Below are 24,935 nucleotides of genomic sequence, written 5' to 3'. Positions count from 1 at the left end.
GCTGGAAAGCGACGTGCAGAGATCACATGGGAGTCGAGCGAGATGCCTGAGGGGCCCAGCTGCTCCAGCACCAGCTGGTTCCCTGCCCGGGGGCCACACCTGCAAGTGAGGAAGCTGTCGGGACGGCCCGGCCTCAGTCACCTGACTGCAACCTGGGGAGAGACCCTGAGCGACAGCCACCCAGCTGAGCTGCCCCCGACTTCTGGACTCACTGACGCCCCAAGGGATAGCGAACGGTCACTGTCATTCCAGGCTGCTGTGTTTGGGGTGATCCTTCTGCAGTCCCAGTAACTGAATCAGGAGCCCATTCACCCCCTTACCGGTGAAGCCAGCTTGAGTTTGTTTTTGTTCCTCGAGACCAAAAAGCACCTTAACGGACCCTGGCTCATCTTCCTCAAGCTGGGACTCGCTCGGCCTGGCTGCCTCCCCTGCCTGGCCAGCACAGCCCCAGGGACTCCAGCTGAGGCACATCTGCCCCCGGCTGCTTTTCTCCAGCACCGCCAGCATCTCTCTCGCCTGAATTACGGCTCCAGCCGTGGAGCTGGTCTCCCAGCGTCCCTCCCTGCCCTCCTGCAGCCTTTCATTGTCCTCACTGCAGCCAGGAAGACACTCTACCAGTACAGCTCCAGCCACTTCTGTCCTCCCAACAAAATACAAAGCAACATCACGGTTCCCTCCAAGGCCCTGGATGACTGGGCCCGCCTCCTGGCCAGCTCTACTGGGCTCCTCTTCTCCCCAGCCACTCTCATGCTTCAGCTTGCTGCCCCTTCTTAGAACAAGCCTCAGGGCCTTTGCACGTGCTATTACCTCAGCTACAATGCCTTTCCTTCCCACTCTGCTTGAGTAAGTCCTCACTCATCCTCCAGTTCTTTCTTCAGAGGCCTTCCCTGGCTCCCAATAAAGTAAATACCCAAATTGTTCTCTCGTGAGCAGCCTGATATTTTCCTGCATAATGGGACAATTCCTCACTGTTACTGGATTCTGTGTATAGCTGCTGAATCTGTGTCTCACCTCACAGGTCGACACGGCCCACGAGGGCAGGGTCTGTGTCTGTTATATTCACTACTGTCTCCCCGGTGCCTGGTGCATAATTAGTGCTCAGAAAGTATTTGTAAGTGGATGAATGGTTTTCCCAGAGTGATCACGGCCAGACCTGGGAAGCTCCGGCCCCCGCCCTGCCGTCATCCCTCCCCTGCGCCCAGGGCTCACCGTATTTCTTATTGAACAGGTCCTGGACCTGCTCCCTCAGCGTGTTGGCGATGTCGATCCGTGAGAGTCGGGCGTCGTAATTTTCTGCAAAGTGAAAAACAATTATGGATTTGAGCTGTTAAATTAAAAGGCACTTGGTGACTTTTAAGGAATACGATTTCCTAATTATAAGGAACTCCTTCTCTGGCAATTATCAGCTCCTCGGAGGGGGCCCCCCAGAGTCCTTCAGAACCAATATCTTCACGGAGATGGGTTTTTCCAGAAGGACTCACACCGTTGCGACAACAGCAGTGAGTCAGAAATTAAGTTAATTGTTGACATTTGAAAACTGCCAAACCAATAAATAAGCCCTGAAGGTGAGATCCACGGGAGAGGCAGGGGTCCCTGACAGTCGGTGGGGAGAGGGGAAGAGGGCACAGCTCAGCCAACGGGGCGGCCCCTCAAGGCAGAAGCTGGCCTGGCACCTCCCGGGGCCACTCCCTCACCCAAAGGGGCCTGAGAAGGAGCCCATGTGCCAGCACCGCCCTGGGCCCCGGGCCCCTGACCCCGCGAGATTGCAGCCCGGCTCTGCTCCTGGGCAGAGAGTAGGGGCCAGGTGGGAGTGGATCTCTGGGCTGTTGGATGGAGGGAGTGAGGACCCTGGTCTGCTAAAAGGGCTGGGGATGAGGAGCCATGGGGTGAGGAGAGATATGAACTTCTCTCATGACAGAAAGTTCTAGAAAGGAGTGAGAGAGACTGGGCAGTGAGCAGCTGCCCCTCCAGGATTTGGGTCTTCTCTCTCCGGGTTCCCCCACTCCCAGGGCTGGCCCTTCCTGCCACTGGTCTCACTGACCCCACTTTCTCCTCAGAGCCACAGTGACCACCCAGGGCCACCCACCCGGATCACTCCCAGCCACATCCTGGAGCTGCCCCGGCAGGCATGGGGATGGCTGTTCTCAGCCATGGCCCCGCCCCGGATGCCACACTTGATCTTGCCCAAAGGCCGAGAAGCAATACAATCCCCGTCCCTGATGGGAGGGCCGGAGGAGCCCCCTGGCTCTCGCCCGACCCCCGCCTGCTTGTTTCTCTGTTTCTCACGCCCAGTGGCCACTCAACACCTTCACTCAAGGCACTCCCCTTCCCCGTCTCTCCCTGGGCTCCCTCCTCTGCCCCCTCCCAGCCGGCTGCAGTCCCCTCCTCCAGAGAGCCCTCCTGGCCCTTGGTGCCCTGTCCCTCCTCTGGTGCCAAGGCACGAAGGGCTCGGCGGGTGGCCAACACACGGTGGGCAGCTGGCTGGCTCTAGCGCCCTGGGCCCCACTGTCCCCACCCCAGCGCCCCCCACGGAGCCCCTCCCTCAGAGCTGGCAGGCAACAACCCTGCCCCGGCTGCCAACCCCTCCCACCCCAGCCTGGCCCTCCAAACCCCAGCCAGGTCAAGGTCCTGGCACCGGGACAGCTGACCCCCTCCTGAGCTGCCACCTTACCTTGAAAGCCCTGCCTCTTCAGGCTCTCGTCCACCAGAGGGTCCCCGGAATCCCTCTCTGGGGGCGGGGGAGAGAAGCCACATGAGCAGGCAGCTCCTGGGACCCGGGGACAGAGGTGGAATCTGGTGGGGCAGACCCGACGGGAGGGTGGTGGGGGAGTCCTAGGGGAGGAGGGGACCAGGACCGAGGAAGCAGGAGGAGGGTGCTGGCACAGGCCTGGGACCCCCCAGTGCCCGCCCGTGACCCCGAGCAGGGTACCTTGGCTGTCCGTGACGGGCTCTTTGACTCCCTCGGTGAGCAGTTCGGGCCTGGAAAATACCACCAGCAGGGCTGTCACCAAGGTCGCTCCAGACCCCCTGGTCCTGCTCACCTGCCTCTCGGGGCCTCAGTCTACAAATCCATGCAATGGGCGGCCCCCCGCCCCCCGTCCCCCCCACTCTGGACAGCCCAGGTCTGGGTCCCTGCCCCAGCTCCCAGCCCCGGGCAGCTATCCTGCTGACCCAAATGGGAGATGTGGCGGCTGCACTGGGCTCTGAGGATTCAGCCGGAGCAAGAGCAGCCCAGCCTGGTGCTGAGAGGCTGACACCCTCACCTGGGCTCCAGGACCCTGTATGTCTGCCACCGCCCAGGGCAGAGACGTGGTCCAGGGGGCTTCCCACAGAGGGGACTTGAAGTGTGGAAGCAGTCGGGGCTGACTGGGCGGCGAGGTCTCGGAGGGGCAGGCGGGGTCCAAGGCATCTGGCTGACACCAGAGTCGGGGGCCCTGGGGACCAGGCCCAGCTCTGCAGGGACGTCTGTGTCTCCACAGACTCCACAAGGCCCTTCCCAGCACAGGTCACCCGCCCTCTGCCCTTGAGGCGGGACTGTTCCCATGGTCCCGTCCATGTCCCATCGGAGGGCGAGGAGACTGAGGCAGCTGGACGCTGAGTCACATGCCCCAGGGCACATGGCCAGAGGAGGGGTTAGACCTGGGTGCCCCACCCCTCCCCACCCCCAGCCTCTCCAGCTGAGGGACCCCGCCCCCGGGCCTCTGCTTTCTCATCTGAAATGGGATAACCCTGCCCTGGCTCAAAGAGAGGGGAGGGGGCCCCCCAGATCCAAGTGTGCTAAGGCGACACAGGACGCTGGAAGTACTGAGACCCGGGAGTTGGGACCCTGTGCACCTCGACTGTCACAGGGGACTGTGGGAATGTCATTCCACTCCCTGGGCCTCAGTTTCCCCATAAGGAGAAGGGGAGAGGTGGCAATGGGGGCTCTAAATGCAGCCTGAGGCCTTTCAGCTCCTGAGATTGTGGGTAAGGGCAGGGCTGTGCCTCGTCCCTCCTCGGCCCTGGCCTTGGGAGCTCAGCTCTGTGCCAGGCGGCGGGCTCATGCCCAGAGCTCAGGCAGACCCATCCGCACACAGGAGCCCGGCCCAGCATCCCTTTCCTTCCGGAGATGTGAAGGAGGGGCTCTGCCACCTGCCCACCCCACCAAGCCTGTCAGCCTCCTCCGGCCAGCCTGACGCCACCAGTGCCCTCAGCCTGCCACAGACCCCAGACTCCCCCACCCGGACAGGCCTGCTCTAGCTGGACAAAGGCTGTGCTGAAAAGGGGCATTTAGAATCAGTGATGGGCGAGGAATTCTGTCTGGTCCACGCCCCTGGTTCCTGGGAGAGAACCTCAAATCTTTGGAGTCTCTCCAGTGACAGGAGTGTCTTTGCTATTCACAGTGGGACCCTTGATCACACCTAAATTTATGCTAATAAGATGACTCATGATTCAGGAAGCCTCCAGCGAGTGGAGCCCCCTGATAACAGCTCACCTCCTGACTCCTAGAGAGGGGAAGGGGCTGGAGATGGAGCTCAGCCAAACGGCCAATAATCCTACTCAGCGTTCCCACCTACCGAATCCCAAGACAAACTGTGGACACGAAGCTCGCTGGAGCTGCCGAGATGGGGACACACCACGTGCTGGGAGGTGCCGGGCCTTGTTTCACGGGCAGAGGGCGTGGGGGCTCTGAGTGCGGCACCCTCCCAACCCTCACCCTCTTGTGTCTCCTCATGTGTGTCCTTTATACAAAGCTGTCCTCGTAATATAGCATTTTCCTGAGTTCTGTGAGCGTTCTAGCTCATTACCGAGCCTGGAGGAGTCGTGGAAAGCCCCAAATTTGGAGCCAGTCACTCAGAAGTGCAGGTGGTCTAGGGACCCCTGAACTTGTGGCTGGCGTGTGAAGTGGGGGCAGCTTGGCTGAGGACCGTGCCCTAAACCTGTGGGGCCTACAAACTCCAGGCAGTCATCGTGAGACCCACACTGCAGCCCCGCCACCACATGCAGCTTCCCCCCACATCCGCCCTGGACCTCCGTCTCTTGTCCCTGTGAATCCACCCAGGCTTTAATTTCTCTTTTTTTAAAAATTATTTTATTGAGGTCATAATGGTTTATAACATTGTGAAATTTCAGGTGTACGTTGTTATACAATGTACATGGTGAAATTTCAGGTGTACAACGTACAGGTGTATATTGTACAGACTGCATCGCGCTCACCAGTAATGGTCTAATTTTTATCCATTACCGTATATATACATCCCTTCACCCCTTTTGCCCACCCCCCAACGCCCTTCCCCTCTGGTAACCACTAATCTGTTCTCTTGTCCGTGTGTTAGTTTATCTTCCACATATGAGTTAAACCATACGCACTTGTCTTTCTCTGTCTGGCTTATTTCGCCCAACATAATACTGTCAAGGTCCATCTGTGTTGTTATGAATGGGACAATTTTGTCTTTTTTATGGCTGAGAACTATTCCATTGTATATACCCCACATCATCTTTATCCAGTCAGCAGTCCATGGGCCCTTGGGTTGCTTCCACATCTTGGCTATTGTGGACAGTGCTGCAATGAACATACGGCTGCATAAGTCTCTTTGGATTGTTGATTTCAAGTTCTTTGGATAAATACCCAGCAGTGTGACAGCTGGCTTGTATGGCAGTTCTATTTTTAGTTTTTTGAGAAATCTCCATACTGTTTTCCACAGTGGCTGCACGAGTTTGCATTCTCACCTTTCATTTCTAATCTTATTTCTTTGAAACCTTTCTTTTTTCTTGGTGAGTCTGGCTAAGGGTTTGTCAATTTTGTTTATCTTCTCAAAGAACCACCTCTTAGTTTCATTGAGCCTTTCCTACTGTTTTTGTTTTGGTTTCTATTTCATTTATTCCTGCTCTAATTTTTATTATTTTTCTCCTTCTGCTGACTTTGTTTGTTCTTTTTTTCTAGTTCTGGTAGGTATAGTTTAAGATTACCTATTTGAGATTTTTCTTCTTTGTTGAGGTGGGCTTGTACTGCTATGAATTTCCCTCTTAGAACCACTTTTTGCTGCATCCCCTAAGAGGTGGTATGATGTGTTTTCATTTTCACTTTTCTCCAGATATTTTCTGATTTCTTCATTGATCCAATGGTTGTTCAGTAGCATGTTGTTTAGTCTCCACATATTTGGGACTTTCCCAGCATTTTTTCTTATAGTTGACTTCTAGTTTCATAGCATTATGGTCAGAAAAGATACTTGATATGATTTCGATCTTGTTAAATTTATCAAGCTTGCCTTGTTTCCCAACATATAGTCTATCTTTGAGAATGTTCCAGGTGCACTTGAGAAGACTATGTATTCTGCTGTTTTGGGATGGAATGTTCTACTCTTATCTATTAAGTCCATCTGGTCTAGTTTTTCGTTTACTTCTACTATTTCCTTGTTGACTTTCTGGTTGGATGATCTATCCATATTTCTCCCTCTAGGTCTGTTAATAGTTGCTTTATGTACTTTGGTGCTCCTCTGTTAGGTGCATTTGTATTAATAAGTGTTATAGCTTCTTGGTGGAATGTCTCTTTTATCATTATACACTGCCCCTCTTTGTCTCTCATGGCCTTTTTTATCTTGAAGGCTATGTTGTCTGATATAAGTATGGCAACACCTGCTTTATTTTGTTTGCCATTTGCTTGGAGTATCATCTTCCATCCCTTTACTTGGAGCTTATGTTTGTCTTGAGAGCTGAGATGTGTTTCCTGGAGGCAGCATATTATTGGGTCTTGTCTTTTAATCCATCCAGCCACTCTGTGTCTTTTGATTGGAGAATTCAATCCATTTACATTTAGAGTGATTATTGATATAGGAGGGCTTAATGCTGCCATTTTATCTCTTGCTTTCTGGTTGTTCTATATTTTCTGGTTGTTCTATATTTCCCTTGTTTCTCTTCCTGTGTATTTCCTTTTTTTTTTTTTTTTTAACACTTTTTAAAATTCTTCTCCCCAAAGCCCCCCAACACATAGTTGTATATTCCAGTTGTAGGTCCTCTGGTTGTGCTGTGTGGGACACTGCCTCAGCAAGGCCTGTGAGGGGTGCCATGTCCACACCCAGGAGCCAAACGGGTGAAGCCCTGGGCCGCCAAAGCAGAGTGCACAAACTTAACCACTCAGCCACGGGGCCAGGCCCTCTTCCCGTGTATTTCTGACTGCCATTTCAGTTTGGTGATTTTCTATGATGGTTTTCTCAGTTTTCTCTTCATTTATCAGTGTGTCTCTCTTCTGATTTTTATTTAGCGGTTACCATGAGGTTTGTATAAAAGATCTCATAGATGAGATAGTTCATTTCCTGATAGCCTCTTGTCTCCATTAGCCTAAGCAGGTTCCACCCCTCTCCTCTTCCCCTTTTGTTATTGTCACAACTTATTCCGCATTTCGTTGTGAGTTTGTTATTAAAATGAAGTGTTTATAGTTATTTTTGATGCTTTCTTTCCCTTTATCTTTAATGTTACAGTTAAGTGTTTGCTAATGTGTTCTGATAGACAGGTGCAGTCCTCCTTGCTCAAGGCTCTGTAAACCTTTTCCTTTTGTTTCAGGTGTGAGGGCCTTCTTGATCATTTCTTGTAGGGGGCTCTTGTGGGGATGAACTTCCTCAGCTTTTGTTTATCTGGGAAAGTTTTTATTTCTCCATCGTATCTGAAGGATAGTTTCACTGGCTTGAGTATTCTTGGCTGACACTTTGTTTTTCAGTATTTTGACCATATCATTCCACTCTCCTCACCTGTAAGGTTTCTGCTGAGAAATCTGCTGAAAGGCTGATAGGGGTTCCTTTGTAGGTTATTTTCTTCTGCCTTGCTGCCCTTAGTATTTATTCTTTGTCATACTTTTGCCAATTTTACTAATATATGCCTTGGAGAAAGTCGTTTGACGTTGATGTAATTAGGAGTTCTACTAGCTTCATTTATACGTAATTCCAGTTCCTTCCCCAGGTTTGGGAAGTTTTCAGGTATTATTTCTTTGAACAGGCTCTCTGCTCCTTTCTGCTTCTCTTCTCCCTCTGGAATGCCTATAATCATTATGTTGCATTTCCTAATTGTCTCATATTTCTCAGAGCATTTCTTCATTTTTTTAAAGTCTTAATTCTCTCTCCTCCTCCACCTGAAGCATTTCTATATTTCTGTCCGCTAAATTACTAGTTCACTCCTCCAGAATGTCAGCTCTGTTTTTCAAGGTTTCTACATTGTTTATCTCATTCATTGTGTTCTTCATCTCCAGCATTTCAGTTCGGATTTTTTGTAAAGTTTCAATCTCCTTTGTGATGAATTTCTTCTGCTCATTTTTCCCTGAGGAAAACTTGCCTGCGCTAACCTCCGTTGCCAATCCTCCTCTTCTTGTACGTGAGCTGTTGCCACAGCATGGCCACTGACAGCTGAGTGGTGTTGGTCCAGCCCAGGCCGCTGACGTGGACCATGCCAAACTTAACCACTAGGCCACCGGGGCTGGCCCTCCTCTTTAATTTTATTCCTGAGTTCGTTCAACTGCTTTTCTGAGTTTCCTTGTAACTGAAGTTTCTTTATGATAACTATTTCGAGTTCTCTGTCATTTAGTCTGTAAATTTCTGTGACTTTAGGATTGGGTTCTGTCTTCCCGTTTTCCTTCTGTTCTGCAGTGTTAATGTATTTCTTCATGGTGTTTGATGAAGCGGACCTTTGCCAGCATACAGGGGTAGTACCTGGTCACAGATTCCACCTGCCACTGCTGGGGAGGGGCAGGGGCTGTGTTTTCTGAACCCACCATTTTTGCTGGAAGTCACAACGAGAGGGCTCACCTGCCTCCTGGCTGCGCTGCTTGGCGGGTCACACGGGCAGGTGCAGGTGCTCTCGTGCGGATCTGCTGCCCTGGCTGGCTGGCAGAGCTGGTGTGCCAGGTGGGAGGGGAGAGCAGGGGTGCCTTCTTTTGCGTGCATGAGCCTGCTCTGCACTCACTGGCAGCCCACCTGGGCTGCTCGCCTTGGTGAGGGCACCCACGTGGTGGCTCAGCCACCTGAGTGTGGAGCGTTCCCACAAGCTGGGATGCAACTCCAAGTGTGAAAGTGTTCGCTTGGAGGCTGCATGTTCCCCTGCCTCCTCTCACAGTCACGTGCCTGCCGGGCTGTTGTGTGTGGACCAGTGACCCAGATCGCCCCCGCTGCTCACCTCCTTGCACTGTTTCCCAGGATCCAGGAGCCCCACCTTCAGACGTGCGGCTGTGTGGAGCTCTCAGACGTCCTACTGTGCTGTGTGGGTTGTCCTCCGTTGGTTAGTGAATATCCCTTTGGTTGTATTTCAGGGGAGAGAGACTAAGGGAATGGCTCACTGTGCCATGATGCTGACGTCACCTCTTCCCAAATCACATCTCTATAAAATTTCATAAATCCCCCAAGTAGACTTTTTAGGAGTCAACAAAAAGTACTTCTCCAAACCATTTCCCAGCTTTTGGTGTCCCCCAGCATCGTCCCTACAGCTCCTGCGGTGGCTCCTGTGGCCTGTGCAGGTCACGGCACCACCGAAGCTGCAGCAGAGCCACTGGGGCCACTAAGGGCAGGTGAGCTGGGATCCCGACCTAGGCCGGAGTGAGCAGGGATGTCCCCAAGCTTTTACATTTCTGAAAGGTTTTTTTAACTTTGGAGAATTTGTGGAAAGCAAGGGACCCTACCCCTAGAAGGATGCATGGGAGAATATGAAAAGTTCGCATACGAGTTCAAGGGTCTGGGTTAAGAATGTTTTTGGACCAAAGGTTTAGAAAGTTTAATCTGATTTCATGTGAACTCTAATTGACCAATAGTGATTGTCTGGAGAATTGTGGATGTGGAGGTCAGGCTCAGGCAGAAAGTGTCAATCAATTACCAATGTCTGCCACAGATGATGACGTCATAAATATACATATGTGTATATATTTTTATGGGCTGAATTGTGTCCTCCCACAAATTTTATATATTGAAGCTCTAACCCCAGTACCTCAGAATGTGGCTGTACTCCAAGACAGTGTCTTTAAAGAGGGGATGAAGTTAAAACCAGGATGTGAGGGTGGGCCCTAATCTGGTCTGACTGATGTTCTCATGAGAAGAGATTAGGCCATACAGAGAGTGGCACCAGGACGTGTGAGCACAGAGAAAAGACGATCTGAGGACACGGCGAGAAGGCGGCCGTCTGCCAGCCAAGGGGACAGGCCTCAAGAGAAGCTGAACCTGCCAACACCTTGACCTTGAACTTCTAACCTCCAGAACTGCGAGAAATAAATTTCTGCTGTCTGAGCCACTGGGTCTGTCATACTTTGTTACGGCAGCCTGAGCAAGGTAATAACGCACATACACGCTTTACTGAGATTGACTCCCACGCTGTCAGCTCCCTCTTTTCAAGAGCCCCAACCAGTGGTTTTCAGTCTATTCCCAAAGTTGTTTATGCAGCTGTGCGTCTATCTGATTCCAGAACATTTACCTCACTCCAAAATTGCACCCTTTGTTAAAGTAAGATTAAGAGACATGGGTTGTTTTTCACTTAATATTCTCAACAGTATTTTTTGATAATTTTTAAAATGAGGAATAACAAAATAAATATATTCAAGTGCTCCACCTCTCTCCATTATCTCTTAAAATCACCCCAACAAAGTCTTTGGTCCCCTCTCCCCCCCAGCTGTTGAGCTTGACAAAGTGAACCACTCTGTCCTTCTTCATGTGCCTTTTAGGAAGCTGGAAGTAGTGAGATTCACCTTTTAAAATTGATACATGTTTTAAAGACGTGAACTCCTGAAGGGCACCACAGGTGAATGTCAAAAGCATTTTACTAAGAAAAGAAGCCAGTCACAAAAGGCTGCCCGCCGCACGATTCCACTTAGAAGACATCCCTGAAAAGGCAAAACGATGACACAAAATCCAGCAGCGGATGTCCGGGGCGGGGCTGCAAACAGAGGGGCGCGGGGAAGTTTCTGGGGTGATGCGACTGTTTCATTTCCTGATGGTGGTGGTGGTTACGACTGTAGCAGTGTCAAATCTCAAAGAACTGTACATTTTTTAAAAGGGCCAATTCTACGGAATGTAAATTAAACTTCAATAAATGTGACAATAAAAAAAGACCCACCTTGACTACAGCACGCCAGGCCCTTGACCTCCACTGCCACCCCACGTGGCAGCACAGCGCTCCCCACCCAACACCCAGAGCAACCTGCCCAAGGTCACGGGGGGTCACAGGAGCAGCTGGGCGCAGACCCAGGACACTGCCTCCCAAGTCTGCCACGGGGCCACCGGGCCAGTGGGCCTCCCTTTCTAAATATAAAGTGACATTACAAAATGCTCCTGCGCACAGGGAGAGGCCTCTGTGGGTCAACAGTGGGAAACGTCAGTTCTCGAGGAGCCGCTGATGATCTGGCTCCACGTCTGAGCTGCCTGAGTGCTTCCTGGTCAGGGCTGGAGGAGTGGATGGGGGAGCAGCCCCCGCGTTACGTCCCTCTGAACAGGGACAGCTCCCAACGTCCCATCCTCACCCTCCTCTCCCCTGAGCATTGGGTCCCGAGTCCCGTCATCCACCCGCCGGCCGGGCCCGGAAGGCCTCACGCACCCCAAACATAACACGTGTGAGGCCCAGCTCTCGACTGTGACCTCCACCCGCATCGTCTCCGTCCTGGAAAACGGCATCTCTGTCAGCCCAGTTCTCAGCCCCCAACTCTCACAGCCCACACCCAATATATCAGCAAATTCCGCCCCCATCTTCAAAACAGTGCCTGAATCTGACAACCTTCACCACCCCGACCTTTACTGAGTCCACGCTGCCACCCTGTCCCCAGGGCAGAGTAAAGCCTCCTCGCTGGTCCCTGTCTTCTGTCCCTGCCCACATCCCCAAATCCCCCTCTGCCTCACAGCTGGAGAAATTAAAAACAAAAAAAGACCAGATTATGTCACACCCTCCTCAAACCTTCCAGTGAGTTTTCAGTAAGTTGGAAATAAAACCTAAACTCTTTAAACCAGCCCAAGACCCTATACGATCCAGCCCTGCTAACCCCAGGTCTCACCACTCACCACTCTTCCCTCGCTCGCTCTGCACCAGCCACACCGGCACCTTGCTCGTCTTCAAACATGCAAACATGTCCCTGCCTCAGGGCCTTTGCACCTGCAGTTCCCTCTGCCTGGATACCCTTCCACCAGCTATTTGCAAGGCTCGCTTTGTTAGGTCTCTGCTACAACGTCATCTCCACAGACAGCTTCCTCCCGCTCCCTCACCCTGTGTTACACCATTTATCTCTACCTGACAGTATACTGTGACTTTATTCGGTGAGATCAGCCCACTCAGTGGCACTTGCCTGGTACACAGTGGGCACTCAAGATGTATTTGTTGAAGGAAGGAACCATGTATCTGCTATCTGCATCTCCTGCAGCACCACGCTCCCTGCTTCTCCTGGTGCAAACCAGGCCCCGTGGGAGGGCTCCCTGCCCCGCACTGTCACCAGCCTACCCCTCTAGGTGAGAAGGACACCACAAGTCCCCTAACTTGCGGGCCATCTACTTCCCCCTCAGGGGGAACAAACCCTTAAGCCTCTTCTCCTTCTTGCCACTTTCAACCAAACCAAGCCGAAATCTACAAGACACTACAGTAACGCACAGAAGCAACAAACACAAACAGGTTCTCCCAGGTCCACCCCTCAACATCCTTTTTTTTTTTGGTGAGGAAAATTGTCCTCAAGCTAACATCTGAGTCAATCTTCCTCTATTTTGTACAGAGGATGCTGCCACAGCATGGCTTGATGAGCAGTGCTAGGTGAGTGCCCGAGATCTGAACCCGCGAACCCCAGGCTGCTGAAGTGGAGCGCGAGAACTTAACCGCTGTGCCACTGGGCTGGCCCTCCTTCTTTTTTTAATCAACAGCGGCGTCTCTCTCCTCCAGAGGGACTTCGTGTCCAAGCTGGGCACACAGGCTGGATATGCTGGAGCCCCACTGGGCCCTCGCGGACAAAAATGAGAGAGATGTCCAAGGAAACAGAAAGGACCCGGAATGCCACCGCCTGCCTTTCCATTCCTGGGGCAACAGTGCCCGATGCCCCCTGGCCCACACACCATACACCTGCCTGAGAATCTTCAAAAGGGCCCAGGAGAGCAAGCGGCGGGTGAATTCCCATCCAACGGGGTAGCACACTGGACACTGAGGGTGTCAGTCCGGTGCTTGTGTCTGGCCGGCCTGGGCTAGGCCCGGGCCACCTCACGCCTGCCCACTGCAGCCAAACCGCCCCCGGCCCCCGCTGTTTAAGAACAACAAAATCTGCCCCCGGCTGAAGAAGAAGACGGAACCTGCTGCTGCTCAGGCCTGGGGGCCCCGGAACCCGGCCTTACCTCTTGATGACAAACTGGATGCTGTTGCTGGCCTCCAGGATCTTGCGCAGCTTGGCGATGCCGAAACAGTTGGGCCTGCGCAGGGAGATGCCTTCCGGCAGCCCCACCACGAACAGCTCCTCCGGGTACATCAGGAACTTGGAGTAGGGCACCTTGACGGGCTCCGAGATGCCGATGGCCTTGGCTGCAGAGACACAGCTGCTGTAGGGCCAGCCCGAGCCTCAACTCCCACCCCACGTCTGCCTGGGGGCCCTCGGGTGTCAGAGCCCCGTTGAGTTGGTTCCCAACCATCCTGAGAAGTGCGTACTGAGACCCTAGGTCTGCAGGTGAGAGACCGGAACTCAGAGGGGATGCGATCCTTGAACTGGGGGAATGTGAACCCCAAGCTCCCCCGCAGTCTGTGCCCTAATGCCTGGCAGTGCAGGAAAACCCCTGATGGCTGGGAGATCTGGTGTCTGCCCCACCCAAGTCCATTTGTCCTCGCCCTCCCAGAAAGGCCCTCCAGCAAGGCCCCACTGTCGCCATCAATGACAGCCAAACGCCTGTGTGGCCAACACCACACCTCAGGAATGGGACAGATCTGAGGCCCAGGCCAGGTTTTGCCACTCACTAGGTGTGAGGCCTCGGCCAAGACACACACTTCCCCAGCCTCGTTTGTCCTCATCTGTAAGACGGGTATTAGGGCACAGGGATTCTGTGAGGTGGGAGAAGTCCTGTGAGCCCCAAGTCAATGCCTGGCGAACCACCGGGGCTCCATACAGAACAGCCTTCTCCCTGCCTCCCCATCCTCTCTCCTGGTCTCTAGCAGGAAGGTGCTCGCTAGGTAGGAGTCCTCCTGAGGAGCCCAGACGAGGGTGTCCTTGAGGGCGGAGGGGCGGTCGTTACAGTGGGGAGAAAAGCCGAGCTGAGGCAGAGGCAGAAGTGCGTGGGGCCGAGCCTTCTGACAGAGGAGGCCGGTGTGGCGTCTCAGGTGGGGTTTTCTGGCAGTGACTCAGTCTCCCCAGGTGGGGCGCCTGGAGCTGAGGGAGCGGCTGGCCCGGGAGCCCAGGACACCCACGACCCGCTAGCCCCTCGCTCACCGTAGCGCGTGTTGAACAGCAGCTCCACCTGCTTCCGCAGCGGCCGGATCGCGTCGCCGTGGCTGTCTGCAAGGCAAAAGGCAGCTGTGGGGCCGCCCGGCGGCCTCAGCACCCTGCTTCTCAGCTCATGTCCCAGATCTGCCGGCACCACGAATGACCCTGTGCTGGGGCCTGGGAATGGGGAAGGCCGGGGGCGGGTGGGTGGCAGGTAACCTATGTCCTCAGAAACGGCAGCCCCAGGTAGGGCCACAATTCCTGGGCTCAAATATCTGCTTGTGAAATCGGTTCTAGGGCATCTCCAGGCCTGAACGGAGCTTTGGAAAATTTTCTGGCCTAAAAATGACCATGGGCCTTTCCAGATGAGTGTCACTCTAGACCAGCTTAGTAAGTGACTTAACTAGTGGGTGAACATAAGCCTGCAAATTGAGTGTGCTGCCACCAGGTGGCAGTGGACTTTGCTAACCTCGTGGTCATGTCGTGTCCCTGCCTCCCCACCCAGGGCGGCTGGGTTTGTGGAAATAACACTTCTCTCTGACACCCACTCATTCTATCTCAGGGCCGGATACCCCAAGAAGAAAGAGGCTCATCCTCATCTTAACCTCCCTTCCTGTCCTATTCCCACTCTTAAGAGCTTTGTGGAGAAAAGCCAGGTGTGTATAACAAAACGAGGCTTTACAACGTCCCTTCCCAGAGAGGTGTTGTGCCCCTGCCCAGGTGCCTTAGTTCTGGAAGACGGGTCTACAAACCTCCTCCCCTTCAGGCAGCCCACAGGATCCCCACCCAACCCGGATGCTGCAGAGACGGGGTGGAGAGAACCAGACACAAAAGGGAGACAGGGGCAGGGAGGGGGAGAGACGGGGGGTGAGAGGTGGGAGGTGGACAGCGCCTCACCCTCCACGGGCCTCTCCTCGGGCCGCGGATCCTCGCCAGGGCCTTTGTCTGAAAGAGAACAGAGGGTGCCAGGAAGCCACGTCTGCCCTCCCCTGGACTCTGCGCCACAGTCAGGCCAGACAAGTGAGGAGCAGCAGGCCGGCAGCCCAGACCCGGGAGCACGGCACGGAGACCCCCAGACAGCATCACAGACCCCGATTCTGCATGGGCACCCCGCCCTCGCCTTGGCATGACGAGGGCAGGTTTGGAGGCCAGGTGTCCATCACATTCGGGACCAGGCCCGTGTCAGCCCATCCTCCTTCCACTGCGTGCTGTTCTGCTCTACACTGAGGACACAGGGGAACGAGACAAAGCCGTGTCGCCCCGGTGTGACGTCAGACACGACACGTAACGCCAGACGGTGGTGACAGCATGAGGAAAACAGAGCTGGAGAAGAGGACAGAGGTGAGGCCAGCGGGGGCGTGGAGCCACCCCAGGTCAGGTGGCCCAGGGGTCCTCTGACAAGGTGGCCCCGGCCCTGGCCTGGCTCACAGCAATGGACACAACCTTATCCCCAGACACTCATCTACAGATGGTGAGGACAGGGTACAGTGACGACGGGGAGGCTAGCACTGAGGCTGGGTGGGTGTGAGATGAGGGTCCCTTGCTGGCCTGGGGCTGCCAAGGAGGGGAGGCTTCCTGCAGGACGGGAACACCTGGGTCGGATCCAAGTGTCCAGGAAACGCAGTAGGGCGAGAGGAACACAGCAGGGAGGGAGAAGCGGGGGGCGACAAACTCGAGATGACAAGTTTCAGCTGGAGGATGGAGTGTAAGTGCAGACAGCAGGAGTAGGGGGAATGTGGCGGGAGGCGGGGCCTCGTTCGACAGCAGCCCTTTATCACCAGGGCTGGGGGAAGGCACCGAGGGATGGTTAACACCTGAACCAGCGGACAGGAGCTGTAATCTAGGAAGCTCGCAGGTGCTGCCACATGCAGGGCTGACCCCCAATGGCCCCTTCCAGCCCACGACATGCAGCTGAGCTGGTGAGCGGTGGAGCAGTGGAGCCCAGGTCCGCAGGCTCCCTGCCACTGCCTGCTGCTCTCCTGCCAGCTCGGAGAGCGCCCTTGCCGGGGAGGAGGGATGCAGGGCGCTGTTCCAGGTGGGACCGCGAGCTGGAAGGAAAGGGGCTGATCTGGGAGAGCTGTCCACGGTCCAGGCCTGCTCATCTGGGATTGCTGGACAAGCCTGAGCCTTGGGACTCAGCCTGGAAGGAGCTGGAAGGTTCTGGAGGGTTTCACCTATGCTCAGCCACTGACTTGAAAAGGTGGAGGGCCGGCCCTGAGCTTTAGGTCTAAACTTTCCTCAGAGACATGGACACGCTGTGGGCAGCAGCTGCTGGCCCACCTGCCTGCCTGCAGGCTTTATTCTGGCTGCGGAGCAGAACCCACCAGCTGCAGGCACTGTGGTCACCACTCCAGAAACAGCTGTCAACCAGTGACGAGGGGCAACTGGGCGGATCCCCAGCCCAGCTCCCTGCCCAGTCAGCTGCACTGCCTCAGGCACCGGATTGACGTGGCTCTGGTCCCTCTGCTCGGCTGCCTGCAGCGGTGCGGGCCTGACAACACTGCTGTATGGTCTCAGGCCTGGACAGGTGTTCCCGGGGCCTCCTCCCAAATGAACCGATGCAGTTGTCCCAGAGCAGCTTCCGGGGATCCCAAACTAATAAACCTCACTTTTGCCATTTCTAGACGGCGTGGAAATTAATAAACCTCAACTAAACTGGAGTCAGAAAGCGTGGCGGGTGGGGGGAGCTCTCACACCCTATCAGAGAGCGTCAATTACACCGTCCAGGAGGAGGCTGGAAGTCTGCATCTTCTACAGGAAGTAGCACTACTTTCCTATGGAAGGCAGATTTCTCTCCCACCCAGCCACAGCCCAGCCAATGGGAAACGCTGGAGCTCAGCCAATGAGAACCCGTTACTGCCCTGGATGCTTCCTTTCCCCCATGAACTTGCATTTAGAGCACCCCTTCCCTACCTCCCCTTTTTCCTCTTTCGAAGCAGCTCCCCTCCTTTGTCTTCTGGCTTTGCGAACGGTTTGCCATAGGAGGCGCATCCCAAATTGCAATCCTCTGGAGCATTCCTGAATAAACTCATTTTGGGCGTAAAATAACAGGTGAATTTGCTGTCTAAGTTGACAACGGGAGAGAGGGGCAGACAGGAAGAGACTAGTCTGGTGGGGACAGAGGAACAAGCAGGGGCACCAGGGAGGGTTTCCCTGGGCAGGGGCCTGTGACAAGGGCTCAGGCGGCTGTATCCATCCCGGTGAAGGAAGCTGCCCAGGTACCACACCTGGAGTGAGCACAGATTAAGTTCACGAGGTGGCCTGTGGGGGGCAGGAGGGAGACCTGGGCAGGGAGAATGTCCCGCTGTGAGCTGTCTGTGTGCAAAGCAGCCCCTCAGGCATGGCAACAATCCAGAGCCAGGCAGGAGATGACCAGACAGCCATGCTGACGGGGGCCCCACTCGGGCGTCTGCAGGTCCCTCTCGGGTGGGGGCTTCTGCCAGCCTTGTTGTTGGGCCCGAAAAACAGAAGGAAGCTGGGCGGGGTCCTCTGCTGTGGTGGGGGGCCTTTCAACGGCCGAGGGAGACGACCCGAGTCCTTTAGGGGCTCAAATTCCAAACATGAGGAACTCGCCTGATTCTCCACCCAGGCATGGAGGGCTGGGCCATCTACCCCCAACAACCCGTCCTCTGCCCCCCGTTTCCAACAGCAACTGAAAACCTCAACAAAGGATGAGTGACACGCACGCCAACAGGACAAACGGCACGCCAACAAATCCCATCCATGTCGCTGCAGACACACGTCCAAGGACCCGCGGCATCAGGGGAGGGGAGGGGTGGGACGGAGGAACAACTGGTATGATACAGCGACAACACACGTCACCAATGTGTGGAGAAAAGCACAAGAAGGATGGAGACGAACCAGCAGGTGCCGAGGAGGCGGTGGGGGCTCTGCCCTTATGGGTCACAGAGTTCCACATTATTTTACAACACACATGTGTAAACAGAAAAAGCACACACACACGGACACACAAATACACACGTCCACAACCCTCTAATCCACAGCGGTCCTGGAAACCTCAGAATCTCCGTGATTCATCAGCTTTGAGCGGGTGCCTTGAAAGGAGCCCTGGATGGGGACTCGGCAAACTGGCTCCCACCCAAGGCTGTGTGACCTTGGGGAGGTGGATTGGCCTTGCTGGGCCTCAGCTTCCCACTCTGTCAAACCAGGAGGGAGAAGCCTTTCCCACAGAAATGGCACCATACTGGTCCACGCCCCCCAAACCCCCACGGTCTCCGGACTGAGACCCCCATGGTGTTCTCCACTACCAACATGAACACAGCCAGGCGCCATGTGACCTCTTAGCGGCCAGGCCACCCTGTCAGCTCATGCCACGCCTCTGGTCAGCTAACCCCCCCCACCACCAAGTCTCAGCAGAGGCTGCTGTAAGTCCGGTCATGCACAGCCCACGCCTGGACAATGACATCCTTTCTTCATTAGCAGGGTTTGAAAAGCATATCATAACTGATTTAGGAAATGAAAAAAAAAATAAATCACTTAACCTAACGTAGCTACTGTTCCAATATGTCCTTTCTTTTTTTTAAACCAGTGATGATGTCTTCAAGTCAGTTGTAAACACAGCACAGGCGTATCTTCTACATTCTCTCTTGCCTTGGTGCCTATTTTTAGTGGCTGCATAACAGTCCACGAGAACCCACCATAACGTCTCCCCGACAGTTGCACAGGCTCCTTCCAATTTGTCACTGTCATCATTAACACCACCACAAACATCTCTGTGCAGAAAATGCTGCCCATGTTTCAGATAATTTCCCAGGACTGGATTCCTGGAACTACCAGGAGGTGCTCATTTTCATGGCTCTTCAAGCTGACAAATTTCTTTAAAAAGCAACCGCCAATCTGCATTCTTCCCAGTGCCGTCTAAGTGCCCGCTGCCCAATATGCTCAACGAGAGTTCTGTCCAATTAGAACATGCCGAAGGCATCCCTCCATTCAAGCCCTCACTCCTCGGCGGCTGCACACGGTTCTTCATTCGCTTTTTTCGTGCAACTATCCACTCACATTGTGGTGGACACTGGCATGGACCGCCCAGATCCCCAGCTTGGTGCTCTAGCAGAGGGGACTATGGTCAGCAGGCAGCCCACAGTGGTCACTCCTTCCAGGACTGCCCTTCTGGGGCGGCCCACGTCCTGTGACAGATTGCGGTCGGGGTATGAAGGCCAGGACATCCCAGTTCAACTTGAACAATTCTAAGAGGCCATTCTGGCTCCAGAGCTCCGTGCAGGGCTGCACCCGCCTGTCACTGGGGCTGCACCCTGGCTCTCCCGCTCCCTCTGCCCGCTCACGCTTCCATCCCTCCCATTACAGACGTTGATCCCAAGGGCAGCCCCTAACAAACACCCCACATTAAACTCCATCTCAGGGTCTGTTCCCCAGGGAATGCAACCCATGACACACATCCTTGGGCCATGAATTCTTCTTGTGGCCTTTAGTCCAATGTTCTGGTCTCTCAAAGCCCAATGTTCTGGTCTGACAGGGAACATCACTCTTGGGTGGACTTTCCATTCCTTCCCAAGGCATCTGCAGATTGTATAATCCTGCTGCCTGAGATCCCTTCATCCAATGAACTGATCAATGGTCGAGGATGGAGTAAGTCCTCCAAGATGACTACGGGAAACCTTGCCTAGGTGACGGCAGCCCCTGCTTCCCCAGCTGGCCCAGGGTCAGCCTGGGATCCTGAGGTCCTCTGAGCTGACTCACCCCTAATGAATGACCCCACACTGGGTCCCTTCTAATGGCTCACAGTCTCTTCGAGAACTGTGCCTGGGAATGACGCACAGTCTACCTGTTTGCAATTTGGGTAAACCTTCATCTTGCAGTCTGTCTTCCGCTGTCAGCTTCTCTTCCGTCCAGCGTGACTCCTTGAACGCGCTGGATGGCTGTTATCTGCCCTGCGTGTTTCCTGCCCGGGACTGCCTCAGCAGAAGCTGATCTAGCCTCCTCCACTCTGCAGACCCTGCGTCTCTCCTCACTGGACTCCCAGGTCTTCCCCACTCTTTCCCGTTTCCAGACCACTCTCTCTGATGCATAAGATGACAGCAGACGAGGAGTGGAGACATTCTGCCTTTATTCTGTCACCAATTAACGTGGCACCACCCACCCGGGCCTGCAGGAAACCTTATTTGTTTTTCCAGTCATTTGTTTGCTTTTGGTAGGGGAAAAGTTAAACGGTGCAGGAAAGCATACAGAATGTTATACTCAACACCACGTACCCACCAGCTGGAACGAATATATATGCTAGTCTTCTGTCGTATTTGCACCTAATTTTTTTTTTTTGGTGAGTAAGATTAGCCCTGAGCTAACATCTTTTGCCAATCTTTCTCTTTTTGCTTGAGGAAGACTAGCCCTGGAGTAACATCCGTACCAATCTTCCTCTATTTTGCATGTGGGATGCCCCCACAGTATGGCTTGATGAGCAGCGTGCAGGTCCACACCCAGGATCCGAACCCATGAACCCCGGCCATTCCTCTGGCCAAGATTTCTGCAGTGCCCAGTTTCTGTCTTTATCTCCACTACTCTGCAGTCTATTCTCAGAGTAAATACTGTGGAAATGTCCCTTGTTAGCTCAACCCCCCAGTGGGTCCTGTCTCCTGAGTCAAGCCCCACTCCTCCCTTTGATGTACACGACCCTGCATAACCCAGCTCATCACCTCCCTGATCTCACCCTCCCCACCTCACTCTGCTCCAGCCACCCGGGCCTCCTTGCTTTACTTGGACATGCTGGGCATGGCCCACCTCAGGGCACTTGTACTTGCTGTTTCTGCTGCCTGGAAAGCTCTTTCTTTTTCTTTTTTTTGAGGAAGACTGGCCCTGAGCTAACATCCCTGCCCATCTTCCTCTACTTTATATGTGGGACGCCTGCCACAGCATGGCTTGACATGTGGTGCCATATCTGCACCCGGAATCCAAACCAGCCAACCCCAGGCCACCAAGAAGCAGAATGTGTGAACTTAACCACTGCACCACCGGGCCGGCCCCAGGAAAGCTCTTTCCTGATATCTGCCTGCTCCACCCAATCCCCCCACACTGCCTTCAGGTCTTTGCTCCAATGTCACTTTCTCAGTGAGGTCCTCTCTGACCACACAAAACCTGTAGTGACAGCCCCTCCTGCCCCCAACACTTCCCCTCCCGGCTCTGTCCCTCCACAGCACCTACCCCCTCCCCCCAACTTTCCACTTTACTCAGTGATTTGCTTATTCTCTGTCTCCCTGCACTGGGAGGTCAGCCCCACGAGGGCAGGGCCTTTGGTCTGTCTGGGTCACTGGCCTGTCCTCAGAACCTTGCATGGGACCTGGTACACAGCAGGTACTCAATAAATAGTTGTTGAATAAACAAACAGGTTAATCCAAATGGGGGCTCCTGAGAAAGATGTAGGAACCAGACTTCCCACAACGCAAAGCCTACTTCGAGTTTTCAGAGAGGAACCCAGCCTGGAGGCCGGGGGCGGGGGGGGGGAGGGTGCAGTTAGGCATACACTGGGATTCCTCTAAGGGGCAGTCAATACCAAGGAAAGCCTGGGGGCTTCCTGGCCCACCCCTCTCCCAGTTACACCCCAGGGAGGAGGGTCCCCAGCCTATTTCTTACCAGTCAGCATCTCCATCCCATAACCAGAATCTTCTGAGGGCAGATGCCCAGGCATCGAGTCTGTCATTTCCTCAGAAGTTGGCGAAGGGTCTGGAGACAAAACTCCAAATGACAAGAGCATCTGCTTGTCCCACCCCATCACGGTCCCTCAGGGACCCCTAGCCCAGCATGCCCGCAGCAGACCCTTAAGGAAGCCGCACCCCGGCACTCTGGCAGGGCCACCTGAATGATCAGCTGTTCCCAAGGCCAGGCAGGGGCCCGAGCGGCCTGCAGCCCTACCAACTCCCAGTGGTTACCCCACGCTGAGCTTCCAGAAGCCAAGCACACCCCTGTCTTCACAGATACAGAAACTGAGGCTCGGGGTCCCAAGTCTGGAATCAAACTCAGATCCACTAACTCCAGTGCCTTTTCTTCCCCTCCCTCCTGCCTCGCAAATCCCAGGGGATCCAGGCCAGGGAGGTAAAGGCTGGGGGCCCTTTAGGAAGGTCAGAGCCGAGGCCCAATTCCCAGCAGAGGGCAGGTGTGGCTGCAGAAAGCACACGCGACACCCCACTTCTCTCGGAATCAGACTAGAGAAACAGCATCCTGGGGACGCCGCCGTGGCGGGGCGGGCCCTCAGGAGACAGAGGGGACGGCCAGGGGTGGGGCGGCGGCTCCGGCAGGTGCAGGTGCCCGGCTTGCGGGGCTGCTCGGTTCCTGCGGGTCAGGCAGGGGCAGCCCTTCAGATGTCTGTCCCTTACCTGGGATGGTGACCTGAATGATATCCAGGTCCTCCGGCTCAATTTTGATGGGCCTCAGCCCACCCAGCTCCCCGGAGGTTCCTGTGAGGAGGAGACAAGGGATCCAGTTAGGTGTGAGCATGAGCTTGGCCAGGCAGGGCAAGCCATTCCAGAACATTCTCATGTCTATGACTTGTTAGTAGCGCCCAGGAAAAGTCATGTCAGCCCCCACGCTCCTGCCCAGACCAGGAATGGAAGGTCAGGCAGGCCCTCAGGCCTGTCCTGGTGTCTCCAACGTACAGACCTGGCATCTGAGGCCCACAGGAGGAAGCTGCCTACCATGGACGTACCAGGAGCTGGTGGCAATGCCAGAACCTAAGTCTCCCAACTCCCCCTCAACACCACCCACACCCCCCTGCCCCTCCCAGCCCCCTAGTGAGCTCCCAGCATGCTCTGAGGCCTGGCAGGGGCAGACAGAGGGGGCAGAGGAAATTCACTAGGACTCCAGGCTCACAGTCGGAGCTTGTCTCCTCCCCAAGGCTGCTGGGTGGGGCTGGCGGATGCCCTCCCACCCCGTGATGCACACAGCGGGGCCCTGCTCCCCCTCACCTGCCCCACAGTCTTGGGAGATACCACTCTTGTCGGATCTGCAGGAAGGAAGCCCAGAAATGACATGGCATCGGCCTCATGTCCCTCCAGGCAGTCAGGGGCCCACGGTGGCTGCCAATTCAGAATGCACCCCTGGGCCACACTCGCTCCCATCCCCAAGGGGGATGGCCCTTCCCCTTGAGCCAGAGTCCCAGTACCCTGTTTCCAGGGACAACAGTCCCCTGTCCACCCAGCTGAGATCCTGCTCGCTATCCTGGGGTGAGCAGTCTGGGCGCCCACCTTCCCCACCAGCTGGGAGGCCTGGGTCGCCAATCTGAGGGCCCCACAGCTTAGCACAGTGAGGGTTTGATCAGCGCTTGTGAAGGAGATTGACAGCTGCAGGACCACCACCCGGAGGGGGTATGGAAGTCTGAGGAGGGGGCTGGGGAGCAAAGATGGGCAGGGCTCCTAGGATTAATGATTCAGTTAATTCACAGAGTACTGTGGGGGGAGGCCTGGGCTGGATGCGGGGATTCCGGGGTAAATGGCCCATCCCTGGCCCCCAGTGGCCCAAAGCCTGGGTGGGGGCAGGGCAGATGGTGACCAGGCCGTGAGCTGAGTGAGGGCCTCGTGGACATGCAGGGCAGATGCCTGCCCTGGTCCGGGTGGCAGGGAAGCCTTCCGAGACCAGGCAACATACGGCCAGATCCTGAGGAGGGACAAGCGTTCTCCAGGAGGAGAAAATTGGCAGTCTCTGTCCTCCTCTGTCCCCTTAGATTCTCCCTGGGGACAGTGGGGTGAGGGCACACGGGTGTGTGGGGGGTGCCTGTAGGGGATGCCGAGGGGTCAGGAGCCGCTGGGCGCAGCATCCTCTGGCCAGCCCCAGGCCTTGCTCCCCCTGCAGTCAGACCACCTCAGGCGCGAGCAGGGTGGCCCTGGGCTGGGAGCTGGTGTGGGCCCTCACCGAGCAGTCCCGGCCAGGTCGAGGATGGCGGCTCGGGAGACCTCTGCAGAGGCGTCCTCCGGCGGGCTGGCGGGCTCCAGCTTTGTGGGGTCTTTGGTAAACTTGTTCCCTGGGTGGAGAGCAGGGCCGGGTGGAGGTCAGGGCGAGGGCTCTGCAGGCTCCCCTTGCCCGCGGGCACCTGGCCAGGGGCCTCCGCGTCAGCTCTGGAGGGACCCCTCGGGGGTCGGCTGGCCTCTGCCCCTCCTTCTTGTGGGCTCCAAGTCTGGCCAGCAGCCAGGAATGGGTCCTAGGGAGAGATGCCTCCCCTGGGAGAGGGAATAAGGGTCCCAGTGCTCGAGGAGCCCAGGATCCAGGGGAACTGAACAGGAGGAAGGGGAGACGTCAGCCGGAAACCGCTGTCCTGACCTCGCATACACTACTGGGGCCGAGGGAGCCCTCAGAAAGGGGCCGAGCCCCCCAAGGCTGCACCACGGGACCATGCTCTCTGGTGATTATCCCAGGAACCCAGAGGAAGGCACTCATCAGCCCACTTCACAGATGTGGAAAGTGAGGCCCACAGGACCCTGCCCATGGTCATAAAGCTGGTGGGAGGTGGGGTGGGAACGGAGACCCGGGTGCGTTGCACCCCAAGTTCATGCTCCCTCTGCTGCACCAGGCAGAGTCCGCCTCGCCCTCCTGAGGGGTGAGCCAC

General features: G+C 55.3%; 1 protein-coding gene across 15 annotated transcripts in view; it reads right to left on the bottom strand.

Moving 5' to 3' along the window:
• Positions 1–24,935, bottom strand: part of GTF2IRD1 (GTF2I repeat domain containing 1) — a 110,298-nt gene that overhangs the window by 31,586 nt on the left and 53,777 nt on the right. For 7 of the 15 annotated variants that reach the window (XM_023655493.2, XM_023655487.2, XM_023655495.2 and 4 more), the window contains exons 11-20: positions 24,245–24,353; positions 23,302–23,339; positions 22,714–22,794; positions 21,974–22,063; positions 15,269–15,316; positions 14,378–14,443; positions 13,299–13,482; positions 2,930–2,979; positions 2,672–2,728; positions 1,210–1,293 (exon numbers count right to left, since the gene is read on the bottom strand). In XM_023655493.2, the coding sequence (XP_023511261.1) occupies positions 1,210–1,293; positions 2,672–2,728; positions 2,930–2,979; positions 13,299–13,482; positions 14,378–14,443; positions 15,269–15,316; positions 21,974–22,063; positions 22,714–22,794; positions 23,302–23,339; positions 24,245–24,353 (807 nt within the window). Of the gene's footprint in view, positions 1–1,209; positions 1,294–2,671; positions 2,729–2,929; positions 2,980–13,298; positions 13,483–14,377; positions 14,444–15,268; positions 15,317–15,710; positions 16,420–17,284; positions 17,390–21,973; positions 22,064–22,713; positions 22,795–23,301; positions 23,340–24,244; positions 24,354–24,935 lie in introns of those variants that run through there. The other 8 variants (XM_070231748.1, XM_070231747.1, XM_070231749.1 and 5 more) reach the window with 4 other exon arrangements.

This window comes from Equus caballus, chromosome 13 (assembly GCF_041296265.1).
Source record: "Equus caballus isolate H_3958 breed thoroughbred chromosome 13, TB-T2T, whole genome shotgun sequence".
NCBI lineage: Eukaryota > Metazoa > Chordata > Mammalia > Perissodactyla > Equidae > Equus > Equus caballus.
This window is presented reverse-complemented; position numbering and strand designations above follow the sequence as displayed.